Source organism: Budorcas taxicolor, chromosome 11 (assembly GCF_023091745.1).
Source record: "Budorcas taxicolor isolate Tak-1 chromosome 11, Takin1.1, whole genome shotgun sequence".
Classification (NCBI taxonomy): Eukaryota; Metazoa; Chordata; class Mammalia; order Artiodactyla; family Bovidae; genus Budorcas; species Budorcas taxicolor.
The window spans coordinates 32,105,253-32,127,545 of NC_068920.1; the positions used below are offsets into that span (position 1 = coordinate 32,105,253).

A 22,293-nucleotide genomic window follows, 5' to 3' on the forward strand; every position below is an offset into this window, starting at 1 on the left:
CCACACACTCCTTGGAAGTCCTATTCTCTCAACAAGCATTAATTCAGTGTGTGTAGCAGAAACCCAAAGAATAGTGATCTAAACAGGATGGAAGAGACTCCCATGATAGTGAGGCAGGCAGTTCCAGGACAGCCTGAGGGGTTCTGTACCACGAAGGTATCCAGGCATCCAGGGTTCCTATGACCTACCTTCCTTCTCTGCTTTTCCTGAGGTGGTGCCCTTATTGGGATGACCCAAGGCACCTGAAGGTAGTCGTGGCCAAGTGGTTAAGGCTCTGGACTGAACCATCCATCGGGGTTTCCCCGCACAGGTTCGAATTCTGCCAACTACGGTTTTATCCACACAAGGAAGGTACCAAAGACCCTCACTTTCATGCCACAGTCAACTGAAACCATTCAGCAGTCAATCAAGTCACTCTTGGGCCAAACAACCTGCCCTCCAGTTCCATCTGGTCTTGGTCATCTGGTGGCTCAGACAGTAAGAATCCGCCTGCAATGCGGTAGACCTAGGTTTGATCACTGGGTTGGAAAGATCCCCTGGAAGAGGGCATGGCAACCCACTCCAATATTCTTGCCTGGAGAATCCCCATGGACAGGGGAACCTAGCAGACTACAGTCCATGGGGTCATAAAGAGTCAAACATGACTGAGAAACTATGCACAAGATACCTAAGAGCATGTTCAGGGTCCATAAGCAACGAGGGAGAGCAGGAGAGGAGCAGAGTGGAGCCCTTTAGAGGCAAAACGGGAAACTTAGTATCTGGGTCATCATATGGATCATAATCTAGTCACACAGACATGGTTAAATTCAAGGAAGGCTGGAGAATGGATAGTTTTTAATCTGGGTGACTTTGTTCCCCAATAAAACTATTATTATGGAATAAGGATGAATTTTGTTACACTTGGTAATTTTTTAAAAATCAAGAATAATTTTTATTATCTTAAACTACATGAGATTTGTCTGTTAAAAAAATGGAATATTTTCAGAATATATTTTAAATTGAAAAACAAAGGTACAGATAGAACATATAGTAAAATGACCCCTGATTAAAAAGGGAAATCTCTGTCTATAACATATAGAAACCAGCAACAGTGGTTGGGTCCAGGAAGAAAATCTGGAAAAACTGTAGATGGATAGGGGAGAAACATTTACTTTTCACCCTATACACTTTTTATTATTTGAGATTTTTCAACCTTGTGCTTGTGATAGCTTATGGTGAACGATGTCGGATTTGTGATCTCCAAAGATTCAACTTCGGGAGCAGGGACCAAGCTTGACCACTCGGGGCTCTTGTGTGGCAGAAGTTTTGTTACAGTGAAAAGGGGCAGAGAAAGCTTCTGACAGAGACATCAGAAGGCTGGCAGAGTGGCCCCCCTCACTAGTGTTAGCAAGGGAATTATATACTTTTTAAATTAGTTATTACAATAAATCAAAAGAATGTCTCAAGCTTGTAAAAATTTTACCAGACCCACTCCAACAATTTACATTTTAGGATAACAGGATTAGAACTTAATAATAGAAAGATCCTACCAGACCCCCTCCCATAATGTACATTCTAAGATATCAGGATTAGTCAGAAGGTTTTCAGGAAGGAGAAACTGTCCTCAAGCAGGATACACTGTTGTTACATAATCCCTAGTACAGCGTTTAACGGAGAAGGCATGGGGTTGCTAAGAGTCGGACATGACTGAGAGACTTCACTTTCACCTTTCACTTTCATGCATTGGAGAAGGAAATGGCAACCCACTCCACTGTTCTTGCCTGGAGAATCCCGGGGATGGGGGAGCCTGGTTGGCTGCTATCTATGGGGTCGCACAGAGTCGGACATGACTGAAGCGACTTAGCACAGCGTTTAAACTGAGTTGTTTGTTGTGTAATCATTAGTTCAGGGCTTAAAGAAAAAGCCGTTTTATGTGACTAAGACTAAAGAATGTAGAGAAAAAAAAGTTCGCCATTTCCCCCTGGAGAACCCCAGAGCTCTCCTGGGTTGCTGCACAAAGCCTTTCTCTAGCAGCAGAGTGAGGGCTACTCTCCAGTCGCGGTGCTTGGGCGCCTCATTGCAGTGGCTCCTCTTGCTGTGGAGCACAGGCTCCAGGCTGCATGGGCTCAGTAGTTGCAGCACGCTGGCTTACTTGTTCCGTGGCATCTGGGATCATCTTGGACCGCAGATCGAACAGGCGGCCCCCATGTTGCAAGGCAGATTCTTAACTGCTGGACAACCAGGGAAGCCTGTATGTCTTCTTTGGAGAAATGTCTTCTGCCTATTTTTTGGTTGGGAATTTGTTTTAAGATATTGAGTTGTATGAGTTGTTTGTATATTTTGTATATTAACTTCTTCTCAATCACATCCTTTGCAAATATTTTCTCCCACTCTGCAGGCTACATTTTTCATTTCATTGATGGTTTCCTTTGCTATCCAAAAGCTTTTAAGTTTGATTAGGTCCCACAAAATCACTGCAGATGGTGATTGCAGCCATGAAATTAAAAGACACTTACTCCCTGGAAGGAAAGTTATGATCAACCTAGACAGCACATTTAAAAGCAGAGACATTACTTTGCCAACAAAGGTCTGTCTAGTCAAGGCTATGGTTTTTCCAGTGGTCATGTATGGATGTGAGAAAGCTGAGTGCCAAAGAATTGGTGCTTTTGAACCGTGGTGTTGGAGAAGACTCTTGAGAGTCCTTTGGACTCCAGTGAGATCCAACCAGTCCATCCTAAAGGAGATCAATCCTAGGTGTTCATTGGAAGGACTGATGTTGAAGCTGAAACTCCAATATTTTGGCCACCTGATTCGAAGAGCTGACTCATTTGAAAAGACTCTGATGCTGCAAAAGATTGAGGGCAGGAGGAGAAGGGGATGACAGAGGATGAGATGGTTGGATGGCATCACCTACTCAATGGACATGAGTTTGGGTAAACTCCGGGAGGTGGCGATGGACAGGGAAGCTCAGTGTGCTGTGGTTCGTGGGGTCGCAAAGAGTCGGACACAACTGAACAACTGAACAGACTAATCTGAGAAAATACTGCTATGATTTATGTCCAAGTATGTTTTGCTTACAGTCTCTTCTAAGAGACGTATGGTGTCAAGTATTGCATTTAGTTCTTTAAACCATTTTAAATTTATTTCTGCATATGTTGTGAGGGAATGCTCTAATTTCACTGATTTACATGTAGCTGTCCAGCTTTCCCATGCGCTGGGAAGTTTTTGATTATTGATTCAGTCTTCTTACCTGTTTTTGATCTGTTCGGCTGTTCTGTTTCTTCATGATTTTGTCTCGGTAGGTTGTGTATACCCACTTCTTCTAGTTCCTCCAGTTTGTCTGCTGTATAATCGTTCATAGTCGTCTTTCATACTCCTTTGTATTTCTGTGATATCAGCTGCAACATGAAAGTGTCTTGAAAGACAGACACTACATCCTTCTATGAGAGAGGAAAACTCAATTCCCCAAATATACAGCTGGGAAAGATGAGGCACTCTAGCCATAAGACACGTGCTGAGTTGTGACTCTGGACATAATGACACTTATTTGCTGGGTGTGTGCACACGCCATTTGGCAAAGGTGGTGAGTGGCAGGAGTGACGTTCAGTTGCCAAGAGCAATAGTGACAGCAGTTCTAGCCACACAGCTGAGTGTCCAGCATCAGGGGTGTCATTGTAACAAAGGTAACTGTGTCCAGCAGCAGAGCAGTGGTTCCTGTATGTACGTTTAGAAAAGCATCAAGAATTTTGTTCCCGAATGTGCTGACTCAGTCCCTGAAATAAAAAGAGCCAAGTATGTAAGCATATGTACACACACACACATACATGTTTAAATTAGAAAAACTTGGATTCCACTGATTGCACCAAGATGTGAATGAGAAGTCAATGCAGGGAATAGTTTCGGAGAGTAAGGATCCAGAGACGTTCTTATGCTGAGCTAATAACCACTTTCTCAGTTTTCCACCTGGCTACATATCCCAGGGTAGGGCAAACAACATAAATGTCCCAGCAGATGTCTTGCCTTTTTCTTCCCAGGAAAAAAACAACTTTTAATTGTGGATTTAAGACACTTCCCCAACCTGAGCGCTTTGATCACTGACCCTTGTCAGTCGTCCTCAACCTGGTTAAGACCTAAGACTGCTTATAGGTACTGCTGCAAAACACTTGGGCCGCTCCCTAGACCCACCATTTCAGAAAGCTGAGAACAGAGCCCAGGACTTGCTTATCAACAAGCCCTACAGGTGAGGCTGCTGAACAGCCATGTGGGAATCCTGCTCTATGTTTTTGCTACTAAATGTGTGCTCTGAAGATGAGCAGCATCAGCACCAACCTTGCTGTAAGTTCAGATTCTTACATTCAACTTTGAACCACTGGAACTTAATGAGATGTCCGGGGAATTCTCGTGCACAGGTAAGTCGGGGACTACCTGGTCTCCGTGCTGTCTAGACGTGTGTCAGAATCGTGCAGTCTGCTCAGGTGCGTGATCCAATCAGACTGTATAGGGCTGTGAGGTCCAGGGTTCAGTCCTTGTTCCTTCCTCCTCTAATCCCTCTCAGCAGGTTATAAATAGCATTTATATGGTGTCACTTCCAAAATCTATTTCTCCACCCAAGACATCTCTCCTAAAGTCCAAACATGTGCCCCAACTGATAACCTAACTTGAATTTCTAATAGGCATCCAAATCCAGCATTTCCTCAACTGAATACCCGTTTTTTGTTGTTTAGTTGCTAAGTCGTGTCCAACTCTTTTGGGACCCCCACGGACTGTAACCCACCAGGCTTCTCTATCCATGGGATTTCCCAGGCAAGAATACTGGAGTGGGTTGCCATTTCCTTCTCGAGGGAATCTTCCAGACCCAGGGATTGAACCCATGACTCTTGGGTCTCCTGCATTGGCAGGCAGATTCTTTGCCACTGAGCCACTTGCACAGTCTGAAAGTCTGGGTGTCCTCTTTCTCACAACTCAGACTTAATCCACTAGGAAATGCTGTAAAGTCCATCTTTAGATATATCAGTTCTAGTCACTCTGTAATACTTTTCCCTGCCCACACGTGAGACAAGCACCAACATTTCCAACCTGGACACTACAGTCTCCACTGCTGTCTCGTTCACCCTTCACTTAGCTCTGTCCTCAGCACAGCAGCCAGACTGATGCTTCTAAAAAGAAGTCACACCGGTCCCTCTTCTCCCAAAACTGTCTTGGAGCGCTACGTCTTCCTCAGAGAAGAGTCAATCCAGTATTCTCAAAGCCACATGATCTGCGCGCACATGAGACCTCATCTGAATTCTTCGCTCCACCAGCCACACCTGCCTCCTCTTCACTCTTCCTTGAACACAGGCGCTCTCCTGCCCTCCTGCATTTTCACTGAAGCGCTCTGCCTGCAGAGAACTTCTCCCAGACCTCCTTGTGGGCATTCCCTCCTGTCCTTCACATCTTCACTCAGAAGTCACCTTCTCAATGAGGCCCACTGACCACCCTAGTAGCACAGCCACCTTCCCTGGCCCCACACACTCATACTCTGGGTCACCTTCCTTAGAGCACTTACCAACCTCGAAGGGAAACACTCCCTTACTTACTAGGCTCATAATGTACACTCTGCCCCTTCTCACTAGAACAAGCTCCACAGGCCAATAACTTTGCCTGACGTTGCTTTTCTGAAATTTCTTGGATGCAAAAATAATGTGTGATGTATCTGACACGACACATAGATCGGGTGACTGACTGATAAGTGGACAGCACCTCTGTATTCTGTTGGGCTCTGCGCAACCTCATGGAATGTAGCCCACCAGGCTCCTCTGTCCATGGGATTTTCCAGGCAAGAATACTGGAGTGGGTTGCCATTTCCTTCTCCAAGGGATCTTCGTGACCCAGGGATCAAACCCGGGTCTCCCGCATTGTGGGCAGACTCTACACCATCTGAGTCCCCAGGGAAGTCCCTGTTCTAAAGGCCACGTGCTGCAGCACAAGTTTACTCTGACTGGTGTCAATGCTGCCTTGCTTTTCTCACAGGTGCTGCTCTCCCTCCCTCCCCCAGCTCCTTCCTCCCACAGCAACCCTCCTGTACACCATAGCACACAAATTCATGTCCCACTCGAGAAAGCAATGGTCCTTGACCTATGGGTCCTATTTCCCAAACCACTGCAAATCTAAATTAGACTCAGCTTCATAAATCCATGAGTCTGGATTTGAGCCAGCACCAGCACTTCTAGAGCTAAAAGCACAGAAAACAGCCTTGGAAGGGAGTTAAGAGCTGGATGAGTCATTTCTGTAGACCACACACACTAACTATAGTGTGCAGGGGCCCCCTGGGCCTTGTGGGGTCAATGACAGGCAAAAATTACTCCTGCTCCTGTAGAGATGGGGGACACCTAGAGGAAATTAAGACTAGAATTCATATGCAAGAACAAAAAGAAGAGTAATTCTCTATAGAAATAAAGAAGAAAAAAAATAACACCTAAAAAATGAGGACTGAGGACCAGTCCTGAGCCCTGGTTGACCTGGCCACGTAAGATCCTCACTGCCCACAGTCCAGAAGACAAGACAAGGTTCAGCTGATGTCTCAGTCCTTGTGATCACAGGTCCTGGTGAGACAAGGTTCTACTGAAGAGACAAGGACACAGGAGTTGAGAAGATGAGAACAGCAGCGACCATATCAAAGCCAATGATGCTCTGACTGGGCCCAGGCCCTGTCAACACTCAGCTCCTCACAGCCTTCTCCTGCCCCACCTGCAACAGAGTCAGCACAGCAAACACACAGATTTTAAAATGTTCTCAGCACTTCCATTCATTTCTTGCAAAATTTAAGACTCTTCCTAGCCTTTAATTAACCCACCAACCCCACCTCATGACAAGAATCAGGAAAAGCAAATTCAGGACTCCCCTGGTGGTTCAGTGGTTAAGAATCGCCTGCCGATGCAGGAGACACGGGTTCGATCCCTGCCCCGGGAAGATGCCATGTGCCATAGAGCAATTAAGTCTGTGCCCACTACTACTGACCAGAAGCCACTGTAATGAGAAGCCCGTGCACCACAACTAGAGAAAGCCCACGACAGCAACAGAGACTCAGGGCCAAAAATAAACAAGTGAACAGAAAAAATGCATTCATATCCAGATTCCTATTTTCAACAAGAAGTTGCAACTCAGTGTAACATGCAGTTAAGACAAGGATGGAGATGGCCCAGCCCCACCTCGTCACAAAGGAGGAGGGTGGGGGCATGTCGGGAGCTGCGTTAGGCATTACTGACAAAATGGAGGCACAGCCCGCAGCCCCCTCTCCTCATTCCGCAGGCGCGGACCCGGGATTAAGGAGTTAGGCCTTGTAATTCTGACTTGTTTTTTCCTCTTCTCAGCTGAGTTGACTGAAAAGGAATATTAAGGTGCTTATTGTTCTTGAGAGGAGCATGAGAAGGCACAAAGCCTTCTGCAGCATGAAGAAAGTAGGTGTGCAGGCCTGAACCAACCACCTGCCGAGACCTGTACTTGCAGTGACCTTCCCTGACCTTCAGTGTCCCCATCACCAGATTCATCACGTTAATACTGGTCTCCATTTTCACATATGCCTTATAAAGAATAAATGCAAGCAAAAAGCCCCAGACTTACCAAGCACATGTGTGTGGAGGTTACTTTCCAGTAACGAGACAGGCAAACTTCTACCTGGGCTTGAAACCCCCAGTGAGACAAGAAAACTCAGATCCCTCCCTCCCTTCCCTACCTGAGCGCTTCTTCATCCAGATCACAGCTCCAGTGACCATGAGGAGAACCAGGACAACAATGATGCCTATGATGCGGACGGAGGTCTTCGGAGGTTCTGTGGAAGAAATCAAAGGGGCCCTGACCTCAGGCATGAATCCTAACCTTGCTGAAGTTTTCCTAAAGGCTCCTGATTACCTGATAATAAGGTTGACCATCCATCCCCCTCCTTACCCCATCTCAGGGTGAGGGGCTCCTGAAGCCCCTCGTGCTGCACATGGCATGTGTATCTCTGCTCCTCTCCAGAAGGTACCACCAGGGCCGCCCACTTCTGGAAGGTTCCGTCTCCTGAAGGCCTGGTCTCCACAAGCTCCATGTCCTGGGTCTGGTCCTCCCCATTGCGCTGCCAGGTCAGTGAGATCTCCTCAGGGTAGAAGCCCAGGGCCCAGCACCTCAGGGTGACCTCATGGTCAGAGATGCGGTGATGAGTCATGTGTGTTTTGGGAGGCTCTGTGGTACACAAAGCAGGGAGGGCTCAGGCAAGGGTTTGTTGAGTAGCATCAGCTCCAAAGATCAAGCCACCACAACTCCTGATGGCTCATCTGCCAACCAGTGGGAGAAAGGGAACTTCCTCTATCTGAGGGTAGAGGGACCCACAGTAAGCTGAGCCAGCTTCAAGACAAGGGTGTGGGAACTCAGTCTAATGTTCTTCTCCAGAATAAGAGCCCCTTCAAAGGCTCTCGACTCATATCATGTCTTTGGTCAATGTTTTCTAGATACAGGTGTGTATCTAGTGGGAAAGTGCCAAAAGGATGAAAAATCTCCAAGACTCTATGAAGCAGCTCTGTGTCCTCCTGAGAGTAGTTTCCCTGGCACTAGTAAGAATGAGTGGCTCAGGGAACCTCCCTGGTGGTCCAGTGGTTAAGACTCCATGCTTCCACTGCAGGGGGTTTGCGTTCAATTCCTGGTCAGGGAAGTAAGATTCCACATACCATGAGGTATGGTCAAAAACAAAAAACCAACACTGTGGATCAACTATACTTCAGCAAAATAAAATTTAAAAAAATAAAGAATGGGTGGATCAGATGGCACTGCCCCAGAGACTCAAGATAGGAAGTCCCCTCACTCCCCATCTATGGCTTGTAGGGAAGTCATCATCAGCACATTGGCCCCAGCCATCCCACGTTAAATATCAACACCCCTGTGCTGAGTCAGTTCTGGAGGAGACACCCTCACCCACACTCTGCAGAGAAAATGGCCCAAGCTGGGGATGGGGGAAGGGCTGAAAGGGTGGGCTGTGGGAAGCCATTACCGGTGCGGTTCAAGCTCTCCCCTCCAAACGTCAAGTATCTCCACAACCACAGGATGCACTCCTTCTCCAAGTAGTTCTTGTCTCTCTCTATGAAGTTCCCAGCGGCCTCCCATTTTTGTTTGGTGTATTGAGCAATGAATGTGGCTGCTGTGTATTGCAGAGGGTCCATATGCAAGCTCAGGTAGTCCTCACCATCATAGCCATACCGCCAGTGCCACGTGGTCCTGCCATCCTCCAGGAGCTCACAGCCGTAGGTGAACTGGAGGGTGTGGGGACCTGCCCAGCCCCAGGACAGTGGTGCCAGTCAGTGTCAGTTAGGCACAGTCTGCCCCCAAGGCCTCCCACCCGTGGTTCCAGCCCCCCCATACCTTCCCATCTCTTATCTTCTCCTTAGAGGACATTCAAATTCCATAGACAAACTAGTTTTGCCCTAATAACGATCTCTTTTCATTACAGTCAGTTCTGCTCTGAGGAATGGTCTATGGTTGGTTCCAGGAGGTATTGAAAGGCCATGGATTGGGAGTTACAGATTTGAACTCTGCCATGAACTGCGTGATCTGGGCAAGTTATTCATTCTACATTTATCTTGTATAAATGGAGGGCTAGATTATGACCTAACAGGTCTCTTCTAGGCTAACAGCCTCAGAGTCTAAGCTCAAGTTCCTGAAAACAGGACCACACTACACAGCATTAACACAGGAGGGCACAATGTACTGAGTAGTTTTCCTTGAGCGCTATGGACCAAATTTTATCCCTCCAATATTCACTGTATTGAACCCCTAACCCTTGATGTAACTGTATTCAGAGATTCTAGGAAGTAATTAAGTTTAAATGAAGTCATGAGAGTGGCGCCCTAATCCAACAGGGACAAGAGGGGTTAAGGAGCTCTCTCCCTCACTCCATGGGCACACACCAAGGAAAGCGAGAATGTGGCCGACTGCAAGCCAGGAAGTGAGCCCTCACCACAGAGAACCCTGCTGAATCTTGACCTTGGACCTTCCAGTCTCTAGAACAGTCAGAAGATACATTTCTGGTGCTTAAATCATGCAGTCTGTGGTATTTTGTCATGGTAGGCCAAGCGGACTAATATGCATACTGTTGTTTAATCACTAAGTCAGGTCACTTACTGTTTAGTCACTAAGCTCGTTTGCAACCCAACTTAGCAACTAAAGGACAACACGAGACAGCAGAAAAAGCAAATAGCATCAACAAGCCCAAACTGCTGAAAAATTTCCCAAATGAATTTCTAAGTCAAATGTGAACAAATCTGAGATCACTGCAGCCTGGATTCACCACACGCGCTTCTGGGTGTCTACAGATTTCCAGCTGAAGTTCCTAGTCTAACACTTGCATACTCTAACTTTATTGTGTACCATCACTCTCTTCTTATACTGTGAGCCTTTGAAAGGCAGGGTCTACATCAGCGCCTGTAAAGTAACCATCAGATAAACCTTTGTTGAATTCATGTTCCTAGAAGGATCAACTGGTAAAAGCGGAGCAGCCTCAGTATTCAGCTTGAATTATACTTCTCACTGGCTTATGCCTTGATTGGGCTTCAAGGCCCTTTTCAAACTTGTTTCAACAGACCTAAACTCTCAAGAGCCATTAACTAGAAATGATTAAATTTCAATACACCCCTTGAGCTCACTAAGACAAATCCTACCCCATGCCTTGCTCCACTCTAATTTCCTACTGCTTGGAACATCTTTTATGTTCTTCATAGACCTAAGTAATACACATCCACCAGGTTCTATATAAACTTCCGTTTCATTCATGAAGCTCTGACCACTGCGGTATCTCATCTATGAATCTCAGTAAACTATGGCATTCAAGGAGGTTCCTGTCTTTGACATCTCTGGGTATGCAGTGAAGGGTCAATAAACTTTTCACAGAAGTGTGAGTACCTTCCCATATGAATTATACGCTCTTTGAAGACAAACATCAGTTTATACATTTCTGGATCCCCATTTCTAGCACTCAAAAGATGTTCAGCATATATCCACAACCCAATAAACTGCTTAATTAATCTATTAATTATTAATTCTTGTCACACAGACCCTACACCATTGTGACCAGACCAGCTCAGCTTTCATTCTCAAGTGATAACTTGTACACATTCTTCTGCCCCAGCCTGACGCTATGGGAACACTTGTTGAGAGCCTTTCACCCCTGGGGATTGGTATGAAGTGACAAGCACCACTTCCCTCTGCTTTCTCCGAGGCACCTACTTGTTTGCTTTTGTGCCAGTGCTCTGTTCAGACCATCCTCCTTGGTTTGGTTGTAATACTGCTGCACATTCCTCAGATTTAAGTGGAAAATCTTCATCCGACTTGTGAAGATCTTGGTCTCATCATCAAAGTAACTTGGCTCCTCCCTCAACCAATGAACGCAAGACTTTGCCTTCATCTCTTCACTGTCATAGCGAATGAAGGGCTGGTTGTCCACAAAGCCAGAAGCCATAAACGAAGGGACTCCTGGACCCGGTTCAGACACAACTGAGTAGAAATACCGCAGAGAGTGTGATCCTGAGGTGAGAACAAGCGACAGTGGGTCAGAGCGAGCTCCAGAATTTACTGCGTGACGATCTAGGGAATGAGCATGTGTATAATAGGAGACATGGCGCACAAGATAAAACAATGAAAAGACAATTACAACCCTCTGCATAAGTGAATTGAAATTCCACACAGAATATGCACTGGGAGAATTTGAATAAATAAATGTACACACATATGTATACACATATAAATATGTATGTATGCACTATACAAATATTTATATGTATGTACCCCAACAATAATATATTTACATATATACAGGGTAAGATTGATTTACTGTAAGGAATTAGCTCATGTAATTTTACAGGGCTGGCAAGCTCAAATCTGCAGGGCAGAGCTGCATGTTGGATACCTAAGGAAGACACGATATTGCAGCTTATGTCCAAAGGCAGTCTGAAAGTAGAATTCACTCTTCCTCAGGAGTGGATTAAGGCCTTCAACTGATCAGATAAGGCCTACCCACATTACCAGCTAGGGCAGTAGTCCTGAAGCTTTTCGGAACCAGTTTCATGGAAGACAATTTTTCCGTGGCCCCAGAGTGGGGGCGATGAGAGCAAAGTGCAAATTTTTAAAAGTTGAAGTACAGTTGCTTTACAACATGGTGTCGGTTTCAGGTGTACAGCATAGTGATTCAGTATTCTGAAAGATTATATTCCATAACAGATTAAAGATAGTACGTGTAATTTCCTGTGCTATACAACAAATCCTTGTTGCTTATCTACTTTCCTTAGTATCTACTAATCCCATATCCCTAATTTGTCCCTCCTCTGTTCTCTCCTCTTTGTAATCTCAAATTTGATTTCTGTGTCTGTGAGTCTGTTTCTGTTTTATAGGTACATTCATTTGTATTATTTTTCAATTCCATATATAAGTAATCTCAAATAGTATTTTTGTCTGACATTTCACTAAATATATTTTCTAGGTCTAGTCACACTGCTATAAATGGCAGCTAAAATACATACATTTTAGTTTATACATTAATTTATGAAGTTATATGGAACATAATTCCATGTTTATCTGCCAGTTGAATTCATTTTTCTGTAAATTATTTATTCATAGCATTTCTGTTTTTAACAGCATTGTTCTTTTTTCAGAAGAACCTCTGCACTTCTACCCCTTGACATGGGCTCCTGCTCTGATGAATAAAGTCCCTCTCACTGTGAACTGACCCCACTCAGATCTAGACTCCATTGAGAAACACCTACTGAGTTCAGAGGTCATTCCTCAGGACCCAGTGGACATGCAAGTCCTTGTCTGCTCTCTGCTGATCCCTACTGTGATTCTGCACCTAACAGGGGCTATGCAGGGAGCAAGGTTAGATGTTCGGAGACACTGAACTCCAGGGAGTGATTGTGGAGAGGGAAAACAACAAAAACAAGAGCAAAAGGAAGACACTGAGCACAAACTCCCCTTTATTATACGGCTCAGCCAAGCAGCCATAGCTGGGTGACATTCCATTTAGGCAGATAGGAAATGTATAAATATGGAAATGTTTACACTGTACTCCTATTAAAGCACTCACCATACCACTTACCCCTGCACAGAAACTGATTCCTAAAAATTATCATTGTGTTGGAGCATTTCCTCTGTGGTTTGCTGTTATTTCTTTAATTCTTTTAATGACTGTATGAAGTAGCTGCTTAAATTCCATGTTAGAGGTGAGAAAACTGAAGCTTAGTAGCAAAGCTTTATTTAGAACCCATTTCTCCTTCTCTCTTGCTCATAAATAGGTAAGACTTAAAAAAATTCACCCTGCCAGATATGTTTCAGATATGTCAATTCACATAAATTCTGATATGTCAAGAATTTGTTTCATTTTCCATGAGTCGTTACTTGTTGGTCTGGAAACATTTTACCCAGTAATTAAATCATGAGTCTGGCTTTCCTTCTGGCTTTCTCCATACACTTCTAGAGTCTGGAGTGCAACAATAGCTGCTGAGAAACTGTGCTAGGAGACCTGTGGCTGGGAACAATGGTTTTGCAAACAATCTGCATGTAGGAAAATACAAAAATTGTAGCTTAGTGGGTGGTGAGAGTTTTGCATCCTGTCCCTATGGGGTTTTCCTGATGAGCCATATTTAAACAAATACTTCAGTGAAGCCCTTTGAATAAAAGATGAACGTGTGTGCTACGTTTTTTCTTTCAGTTGTCATTAATCAAGCTTGTGCTCAATTTTTTTAAAGTTATTTAAAATATTTTGTCTCATCTTTTTGGATTTGTTTCTGTAAATTCGTATACTCTACATAATCTATTGGTATAATGGAATATGTACATACTTTGTAAATAAATAAACACACTCTAAATTGTAAAGAAAGATGATCTAAAACCTTGGATACCATCCATCCCAAATTTTTGCTTCTGGCTGTGCCTTTGCCCTTCCAAATACTTTAAAAATGAAAGTGTTAGTCGCTCCCTCCTGAACGACCGCATAGACTGTTCAGTTCAGCCCCTCAGTCGTGTCCGACTCTTTGCGACCCCGCATAGACTGTAGCCCGCCAAAATCCTAGGGGATTCTCCAGGCAAGAATACTGGAGTGGGAAACCAGGAACGTCTATTCTGAGCAAGAGTACAGAATTATGACTTCTGACCTGGTTCAAAGATCTGCCAACTTCTTTCCTGTTTACACTGCTGCTGCTGCTAAGTCGCTTCAGTCGTGTTCGACTCGGTGCGACCCCAAAGATGGCAGCCCACCAGGCTCCTCCATCCACGGGATTCTCCAGGCAACAATACTGGAGTAGGGTGACATTTCCTTCTCCTCTTGTTTACACTAGCTGCCCGCATTGACAGAGCCCGCACAAATTAGCCAGTGACGGCCGGCACCAAGGTTTTGGAAAGTCACCACGGAGCTTCCAGTTCCCTGAAAAATTCCACTCTCGGCCGGTTTCGGCTTCTCCTACTCTCCCAGCCCTCCACCCCTCGCTCCCAACTCACGGGTTTGTGTCTCTGGCAGGTAAGCTAGGAAGAAATTCAAGAGGACAGAGCCCCACAGCATGGCCGTAGCTGTTCCGATTGGCCCCAAGACTTCGGGGCACGGCTGTGGCACACAGCTCGGAGACCACCGTCTTCACTCCAGCTCCGGACTGCATGTGGGCGGCGCCTTACAGGAACCGAAACGGCTTGAAACTACTGCAGAGCACCAGCCACTCAGCGATAAGCTCGTCAGGAAACCATCTGGGGAAGGACGACTGAAGCTGAATTTGGAGAAAACGAAACCCCAGCATGTGGCTTCCCGCATAGCCGATGCCACAGCAGGTCAGCCAGTGGCCCAGGACAGGTCTAGACGGCACCCACCCACTCGGACTTCAGATCCTAGGCGAGCCTCTCCGCTTCGGAGCCTTGGTTTCTTCCTCATCCAAATGCAAATAAGGTTAATCTGTATTTGGAAAACTATGGAGAAGTGACTAGCAGCTTGGGAGAATGTAGCCATAGATATGTTAAGGGGGGAAACGTGGTAAACAACTAATTAAAGCTGAACTGGTAGCCATGTCAAAAAAAAACACGGAGCAGTAAGGAATTCCCTGGCGGTCCAGGGGTTTGGACTAGGCGCTTTCCCTGCTGAGGACCGCGGGGCAAGAAAAAAACAATTACATGTTTAGGGAGAAAATAGACAATAAAGACACAAAAATAAGGTTCTCACTTGGGGTGATTAATGGTGTGAACTGCCACTCATTTAAAATGTCCTGTCAGCCACACTGGCAGTCCTTTACCAGTACAAACATATATCAGATCATCATGTCCTCCACCGTTAATGAATGTTATAGGTTAATTTCATCTGAAACACTGGAGGGAAAATAAAATGTCCAATTAAAATAAATCCAGCAGGATTACTGTGTAAGCCAGAAACTACTATGAGGAATTTGGGAGGGGCGGTTCCTTCCCCTGCTCTGGAGGAAATGAGTCCACCACTGAGTCAGAGTTGCCTCAGAGTAGGGGATGGCACCCCACTCCAGTACTCTTGCCTGGAAAATCTCATGGGCCGAGCAGCCTGGTGGGCTACAGTCCATGGGGTTGCACAGAGTCGGACACGACTGAAACAACTTAGCAGCAGCAAGCCCTTTTCCATGGCTTGGCAGTTTAAGGGGAGAAGGTTCAAACCCCCACAGTGGGGTTGAGGCAGGATGGTAGAGCCTGGGACAAGGACGTGGAGCCGAGAGAAAGATGAAAAAACAAAGGACATCGCCTTTCCATCTCCTCTTGGCTTTTTGTTATCTGGAGAGAATTTTCAAAATAAGCCAACCCTGGTTCCTCTTTTTCTCTTTCCTCTTACACGTTGCTGTAACATAAACAGGAAGATGAAACCAAGCAGCACCAATACTTTGCTCAGAAATCTCCTTAGCTATATAACGTTTCATTTCTTACACATTCTGCTTCCCACATAACTGCAGGAGATAATTTAGCTGAGCTTTCCACTACTATCAATATTTAAGAAAGATTTCCCCTTTTTCTATTTTCCAATAAGATGTTCCTCATTTTCTTCTCAACTCTCACTGGCAGTTCTCAAAGCCCTGGTTTCTACCAAGTCTGTTCACAGAAACGTAGGCTTTCTCCAACATGCTTTTCTTTTGGCAGCGCAGGAAGGCTTGCAGGATCTTAGTTCCCCAACCAGGGATCAAACCCAGCAGTGAAAGCACAGCCAAAAAATAAAAATGCTAGAAGTCTGCCGTGCTTCAGTCCATGGGGTCGCAGAGCTGGACACAACTGAGTGAGTGAACAACACGATATTAGTTACAGGTTTTTCATAAATACTTGTATCAGGTTAAGGGAGTTCCCTCTGTGGCAGACAGACTCTAAGATGACCCCCAGCGATCTTCTTCTAATCTTTATGACCTTTCATTATCCCCCACCTCGAGACTGTCTCTGAGACCTTTGAATTGTTTCAAACCAAGAGAACGTAGCAGGGACTTCCCTCATGGCCCAGTGGCGAAGACTCAGAGCTCCCAATGCAGGGGGTCTGGGTTCAACTGCTGGTCAGAGAGCTGGATCCCACGTGCCACAACTAAGACCACAGGCAGCCAAATTAAAAAAAAAAAAAATTTCTTTTAGAGAATATGGCAGGTGATAGGATGTCATGCCTATGATCACATGGCCAGAGTCTGTTTTGGTAGTAGACTTTCTTAAGACATTCTGCTGTGCTGTCTTTGAGGAAGTAGCCCTGCTGAGAGTCCCATGTGATAAGGAACTGAGGGCCGGCCAATAGGAGCTGAGGTAGCCTCCAGTCAACCAGTCTTATGATATAACCACAGGGAAGGGAATTCTACTGATGTCCTTAGTGAGTGTTCTTATCCTGTAGATAAGAACACAACTGACATCTTAATTGAAAAAAAAAAAAAAAAGGCTTGCAGAGAATCTAGTTAAGGTATGCTTGAAGTCCTGACCCACAGAAATTGAGATAACAAATGTGTGTTGATTTGAGGTTTGTAATTGCTTATTATGTAGCATAGAAAACTACATATGTTTAATCCATTCACATTTATTATGAGTGGATCTGTTTACCATTTGTCATTTTTTCAATGTTTCACATCTTTTTCTCTATTCCTTCTCTTACTGTCTTTTATTAAGTATTTGCTATGACTCATAAATTATTTTGTTCAATCTCAGTGTAATTTTGAATTATAGTGATTTCTTTAGAAATTACAATCTCCACCTTAACATATCATGATAGACTTTGGATAAATACTACTTTAATTCCCGTAAGCACAGAAAACTTGCTCTGATGTAGCTTTATGTCTCCTCTCCTTTGTGTTATCATATATATGACATCTATGTATATACTATAAAGCTGACAATATAGTGTCATACTGATTTATATAATTTTCTTTTAAAATTGAGAAAAGAAAAAAACATACTTGAGCCTTTCATTTTAAACTTTGTATTTAGCATTTCCAGTCCTCTTCCTTCTTGTGGATTCAAATGACCATTTTTGTCATTTCCTTACTCCAAGAGTTCCATTCCCTCCCCCATCCTTTGTCCAATTAGTCACATGAAAAGATATCTGTAGGTGTTATAAGCTCAATACAATAAATTCATTGTTTTATGTAATTTAAGTCAGATAAGATAATATATAATATTTTTCATAATTACCTTTCCTGGTGCTTTTTTTCATGTGGACTGGATAATCTGGTGCCATTTCTTTTCAGTCTAAAGAAGCTGACTTTAATATTTCTCGTTAAGACAGCTCTATTTTTTGAATTAATGTAATTGGAGGATAATTACAATATTGTGATGTTTTTTGCCATACATCAACATGAATTGGCCACAGGTATACATGTATCCCTCCCATCCTGAACCCCCCTCCCATCTCCCTCCCCACAGATCTGCTATTAATACCAATAAATTCTCTCAGGGTCTTTATCTGGGAATGTCTCTGTCTTCAGTTTCAAATCACAGTTTTGCTAGATATAAGATTCTTGGTTATCAGGTTATTTGGTGGTTTCTGTGTTTTTAGCTTTTCACTTTGAATATATCAATGCTTTTTGTCCTCTGTTTTTTCTGATGAGAAGTTAACTGTTATTGGGCGTAGGAATGTATATGTTTAATATGCAATGTTTTCCCTTATTGCTTTCAAATTTTTCTGTCTTTTGTTCGTAATCTTTTGACCTTAATGTGTCTTCGTGTGGATCTCCTTGTGTTTATCTTACATGGAGTATGGTATGTCTCTTGGGTGTACAGAGTATTTCTCATCAAATTTGGGAAGTTTTAAGCCTTTTTTTTTCCTGCTTTTTCCCTTTCCTCCTTTTCTGAGACTATTATGCGTATGTTGGTACACTGATGGTGTTCGACAGTATCTGAGACTCTGTCTGTACATTTTTTATCCTTATTTCTTCCAGTTCTTCATATTGCATAAACTCTATTCAACTGTCTTTAAATTCTTCCTTCTGCCAGCTCAATTCTGCTATTAAGTCCTTCTACTGAACAGGTTTTGGTTTTTGCTTTATATATATATATTTAAAGACTTCATTGTCTTAGAAAAGCTTTAGGTTTTCAACAAGATTGAGAGGAAGGTACGGAGATTTTCCACACTTACATTGTCTCTCCCAGTTATCAACACCACTCGCCAGAACGGTACATTTTTTACCAAGGATGAACCCACATTGACACATCACAGGTACAAAGTCCCCAGTTTTCCTTAGTATTCACTCTCGATGCTGTACAAACCAGGCTTTGAACACATGTGTAAGGACACATATGGCTTCCCTGTGGCACATCGGTACAGAATCCGCCTGCCAATGCAGCAAACACAGGAGACGGGTTGGATCACTGGGTCCGGAAGATCTCTTGGGGTAGGAAATGGCAACCCACTCCGGTATTCTTGCCTGGATAATTCCATGGACAGAGGAGCCTGGCAGGTTACAGTCCATGGGGTAGTAAAGAGTCAGACACGACTGAGCAACTGAGTACGCACGTACATAATGACATATGTTCATTATAATTACAGCATACAAAGTATTTTCATTGCCCTGAAAATCCTCTGTGTTCTGCCTGTTTATCTCCCTACCCATCCCACCAGCTGCCACTAGATTTTCTTGTCTCTGTAGTTTTGCCATTCCCATGTCATATAGTTGGAATCAGCCTTGCAACATTTAGACTCCCACCTAGTTCCCCCCAGTACGTGCAGAATATTTTAAACAAAATTATAAATATATCATCTGTAATATTTTTACTATATCACTAAAAATAACTTCATAAATTTGATCATTTTAAATCATTTCTAAACACCATAATAATTAACATCATCAAACATCTAGGGCATGTTCATACTTTTCTAATTATATTATTATTTTTTCCTTAACAACTGAGGTGTTAAACCAAGATACAGAGACACACTTGTTGCTTTTGATTGCTTTGTCTCCTAACTTACTAATTTCATTTCTTTTGCATTTTTCCCTCTTGACATTTGGTTAGAAATCAGCCTTCACTCCTACCACAGCTTACCTACAGCTTCCTGTTTCCTCCCCTTTGAAGTCACAAAATTCTAAGTTAAGATACTAACATTTTCTTTGAAACTTTCTTCTCTTATTTTATTTGGTGCCTTTAACAACTCTTTCTTCATCGTTAGGTTTCAAAAGTCTAGGAGAACACATTCCTTCATAAGGGGGTTTATAACCCACTGTCCTAAGTGAGTTAATATTATCTTTGTATTACAAGAAGCAGAACTGTCTGAAAATAACACTGAGCACTCGTGCGTGGGTAGCCTGAATAATGAGCTAATTAGAACCTGGGGTTCCTTCTTTTCCCAGTGAGTGGAGCTTCAAGAAGTTACCTTCTGGGACTTCCCTGGTGGTTCAGTGGCGAAGACTCCACATTCCCAATGCAGGGGGCCTGGGTTCAATCCCTGGTCAGGGAACTAAATCCCACATGCCGCAGCTATTAACAAGATCCCACATGCTGCAGTGAAGAAGCAGTACAAATAAATAAATACAAAGAAATATTTATTTTAAAAAAGAAGTCACCTTCTAAGGGGATCAGTGGTGTTTTTAACACTTGGCAGAGGAGACTGTAATTTGCCATGGGCCCCCAGGTCTCCAGTTATTGGGCAGTTAACATTTCCAAACACCTGCAATGTATTATCTCCTGCTGCTGCTGCTAAGTCGATCCAGGCATGTCCGACTCTGTGCGACCCTACAGACAGCAGCCCACCAGGCTCCTCTGTCCACAGGAGTCTTTAGGCAAGAACACTGGAATGGGTTGCCATTTCCTTCTCCTGTATTATCTCCCACTACGTAACAAATTACCCCAAAACAAGAGGATTGAAACAACTCAAAGCATCTCAGAGTTTCTGTGGGTCAGCAACCCAAGCACAGCATAAGCTGGGTCATCTACTTTAGGGTGTCTACAAGACTGCAATAAAGATTTTGGCAAGAGTGGGGCTCATCTGGACTCAACTAGGAAGGGATTTATTTTCAAACTTACATTTTTTTAGCAGGATTCAGTTCCTTGAGGGCTGTGTACTGAGGGCCTCAGACCCTCACTGGCTGTTGGACAGGGGAGACCTCTCAGTTCTTTACCACATAGGTCTCTCCAACATGGCAGTTTGCTTTATCAAAGACAGTAAAGGAGTTTCTTAGCAAGATGAAAGTCATAGACTTTTATAATCTACTCAAGGAAGTGATGTCTTTTTCCTTCACCATATTCTTTTGGTTAGAAGTCAGTCACTAGATCCAGCCCACACTCAAGGGGAGGGGATTTCACAAGTATGTGAATACCAGTGGAGGAGGATCATTAGAGGACACTGCAGGAGTCTGTTCACCACATCCTGTCAACAGCTGACACTAACCCAGAATGCTTGGTGCCTAAGCAGTTTGTCTCCTCACTGATAAGCTGGCTTCCACCTCCCCTCCAAAAAAGGGAATGTGGCTGCACTGAGTCTTGGTTACAGCATGTGAGATCTAGTTCCCTCACCAGGGATTGAACCTGGACCCTCTGCATCAGGAGCCTGGAGTCTTAGCCAATGGACCATCAGGGAAGTCCTGGTAAAGTGGCTCTTGCGCTGCTTGCCTTACCATGAGAGCAGCAATGTGGCAGGATCCCTCCACTATCCCCTGCTCCCACCCTGTCTGCCCAGAAGGGTGCCCACTTTGCTTGTTTATTCAAAGAAGAGGAGGAATGGGACTCGTGCCCTCTTTTTACTTGCTGACGCTGAATTGAAACCTATTTCTTAACCTGTAGCATATGGTACTGTGGTTTTCTGTTGAGTCCTGGTGAACAGGTGGTGACCCTAAAGGGACCCACTCTGCATGATAATCACATCTGATTTTCCTCTCTCAGCCTTTTTGCTTCCTGGGTCCTTTCACCCCTGAACACTGCTTTCTGGCTGTTTTCATGGCTTCCGTCTGTAGCTTGAAGGACATATTCTGCCCACCCTTTGCTCACCAGCCAATTCTGAAACCCTAGTCTAAGCACAAGATGTCTAGGAGCATGGTTCTGACATTCTTTATCAACTTTCTTCCACACCACCAGCACACGCACACGCGAGTGCACACACACACACATCCATTCTAGTGGGAACTGATAGCTACAGTCCTATGTATATACGCCCTCAATACACACACACATATCTAACAATATATACATCAAACAGTCTTCATGGTTCCCTACACTGTTAACGCACAAACTAAATCATGCATTCTTCCTTAGTTAGTATTTCCTTTTCTGCTAAGTGTAGGTAAAATCTCCAGCTTTATTTTTCTATTGTCCACACCACGCAGCATTCAGCATCTTAGTTCCCAGACCAAGGATCGAATCTGTGACCCTGCAGTGAAAGCACAGCCATTTGTTGGGGCGGCGGGGGGGGGGGGGGGGGGGGGCGTTGTTTTCAATATGCTTTTTGTATTTTTATTTTTGGCCACACTGCGTGCCATGTGGGATCTTAGTTCCCCAATCAGGGATCAAACCTGTGCCTTCTACACTGGAAGGCAGAGTCTTAACCACTGGACTGCCAGGGAAGTCCCTGTTTTGTTTTCTGAAGTGTGAAATCTTAACCCCTGGACCACCAGGGAAGTCCACTTAAATTCAGTACAGTACCTGACACACAATAAACATGGAATAGATGTTTAACTCACTCAATACTCAGAACAACCCTAAGTAGTTACTGTTATTTGGTTTCAGGGTGAGGAAAATGAGACATGTGGCAACTGAGGAACTGAGTACACTTATTTGACTTACTGGATTAAATTAAACATACTAAAATTATTTTCACCTTTTTAGCTGAATAAATATGGCTACTAGAAAATTTTAAATTGCACACGTATGCATTCTACT

General features: G+C 44.0%; 1 protein-coding gene across 1 annotated transcript; it reads right to left on the reverse strand.

Moving 5' to 3' along the window:
- Positions 1-971: 971 nt before the first annotated feature.
- LOC128055305 (BOLA class I histocompatibility antigen, alpha chain BL3-7-like) lies at positions 972-14,620 on the reverse strand. The gene is made up of 6 exons (XM_052647802.1): positions 14,467-14,620; positions 11,209-11,505; positions 8,981-9,256; positions 7,903-8,178; positions 7,691-7,786; positions 972-3,752 (listed from the first exon to the last, which is right to left on the reverse strand). The coding sequence occupies exons 1-6, from the start codon at positions 14,525-14,527 to the stop codon at positions 3,706-3,708; spliced, it is 1,053 nt and encodes a 350-aa protein (XP_052503762.1). The 5' UTR covers positions 14,528-14,620; the 3' UTR covers positions 972-3,705.
- Positions 14,621-22,293: the final 7,673 nt, after the last annotated feature.

What these genes read in the sequence shown, in the direction of transcription:
- LOC128055305 (XM_052647802.1), bottom strand. Translation starts at nt 14,527, where the DNA reads ATGCTGTGGGGCTCTGTCCTCTTGAATTTCTTCCTAGCTTACCTGCCA. An exon ending in ACTGGCACAAAAGCAAACAA is followed by an intron (nt 9,257 to 11,208) that starts GTAGGTGCCTCG and finishes GGGGCTGGGCAG; the next exon opens with GTCCCCACACCCTCCAGTTC. An exon ending in CTGGATGAAGAAGCGCTCAG is followed by an intron (nt 3,753 to 7,690) that starts GTAGGGAAGGGA and finishes TTTTTATTTCAG; the next exon opens with GGACTGAGTCAGCACATTCG.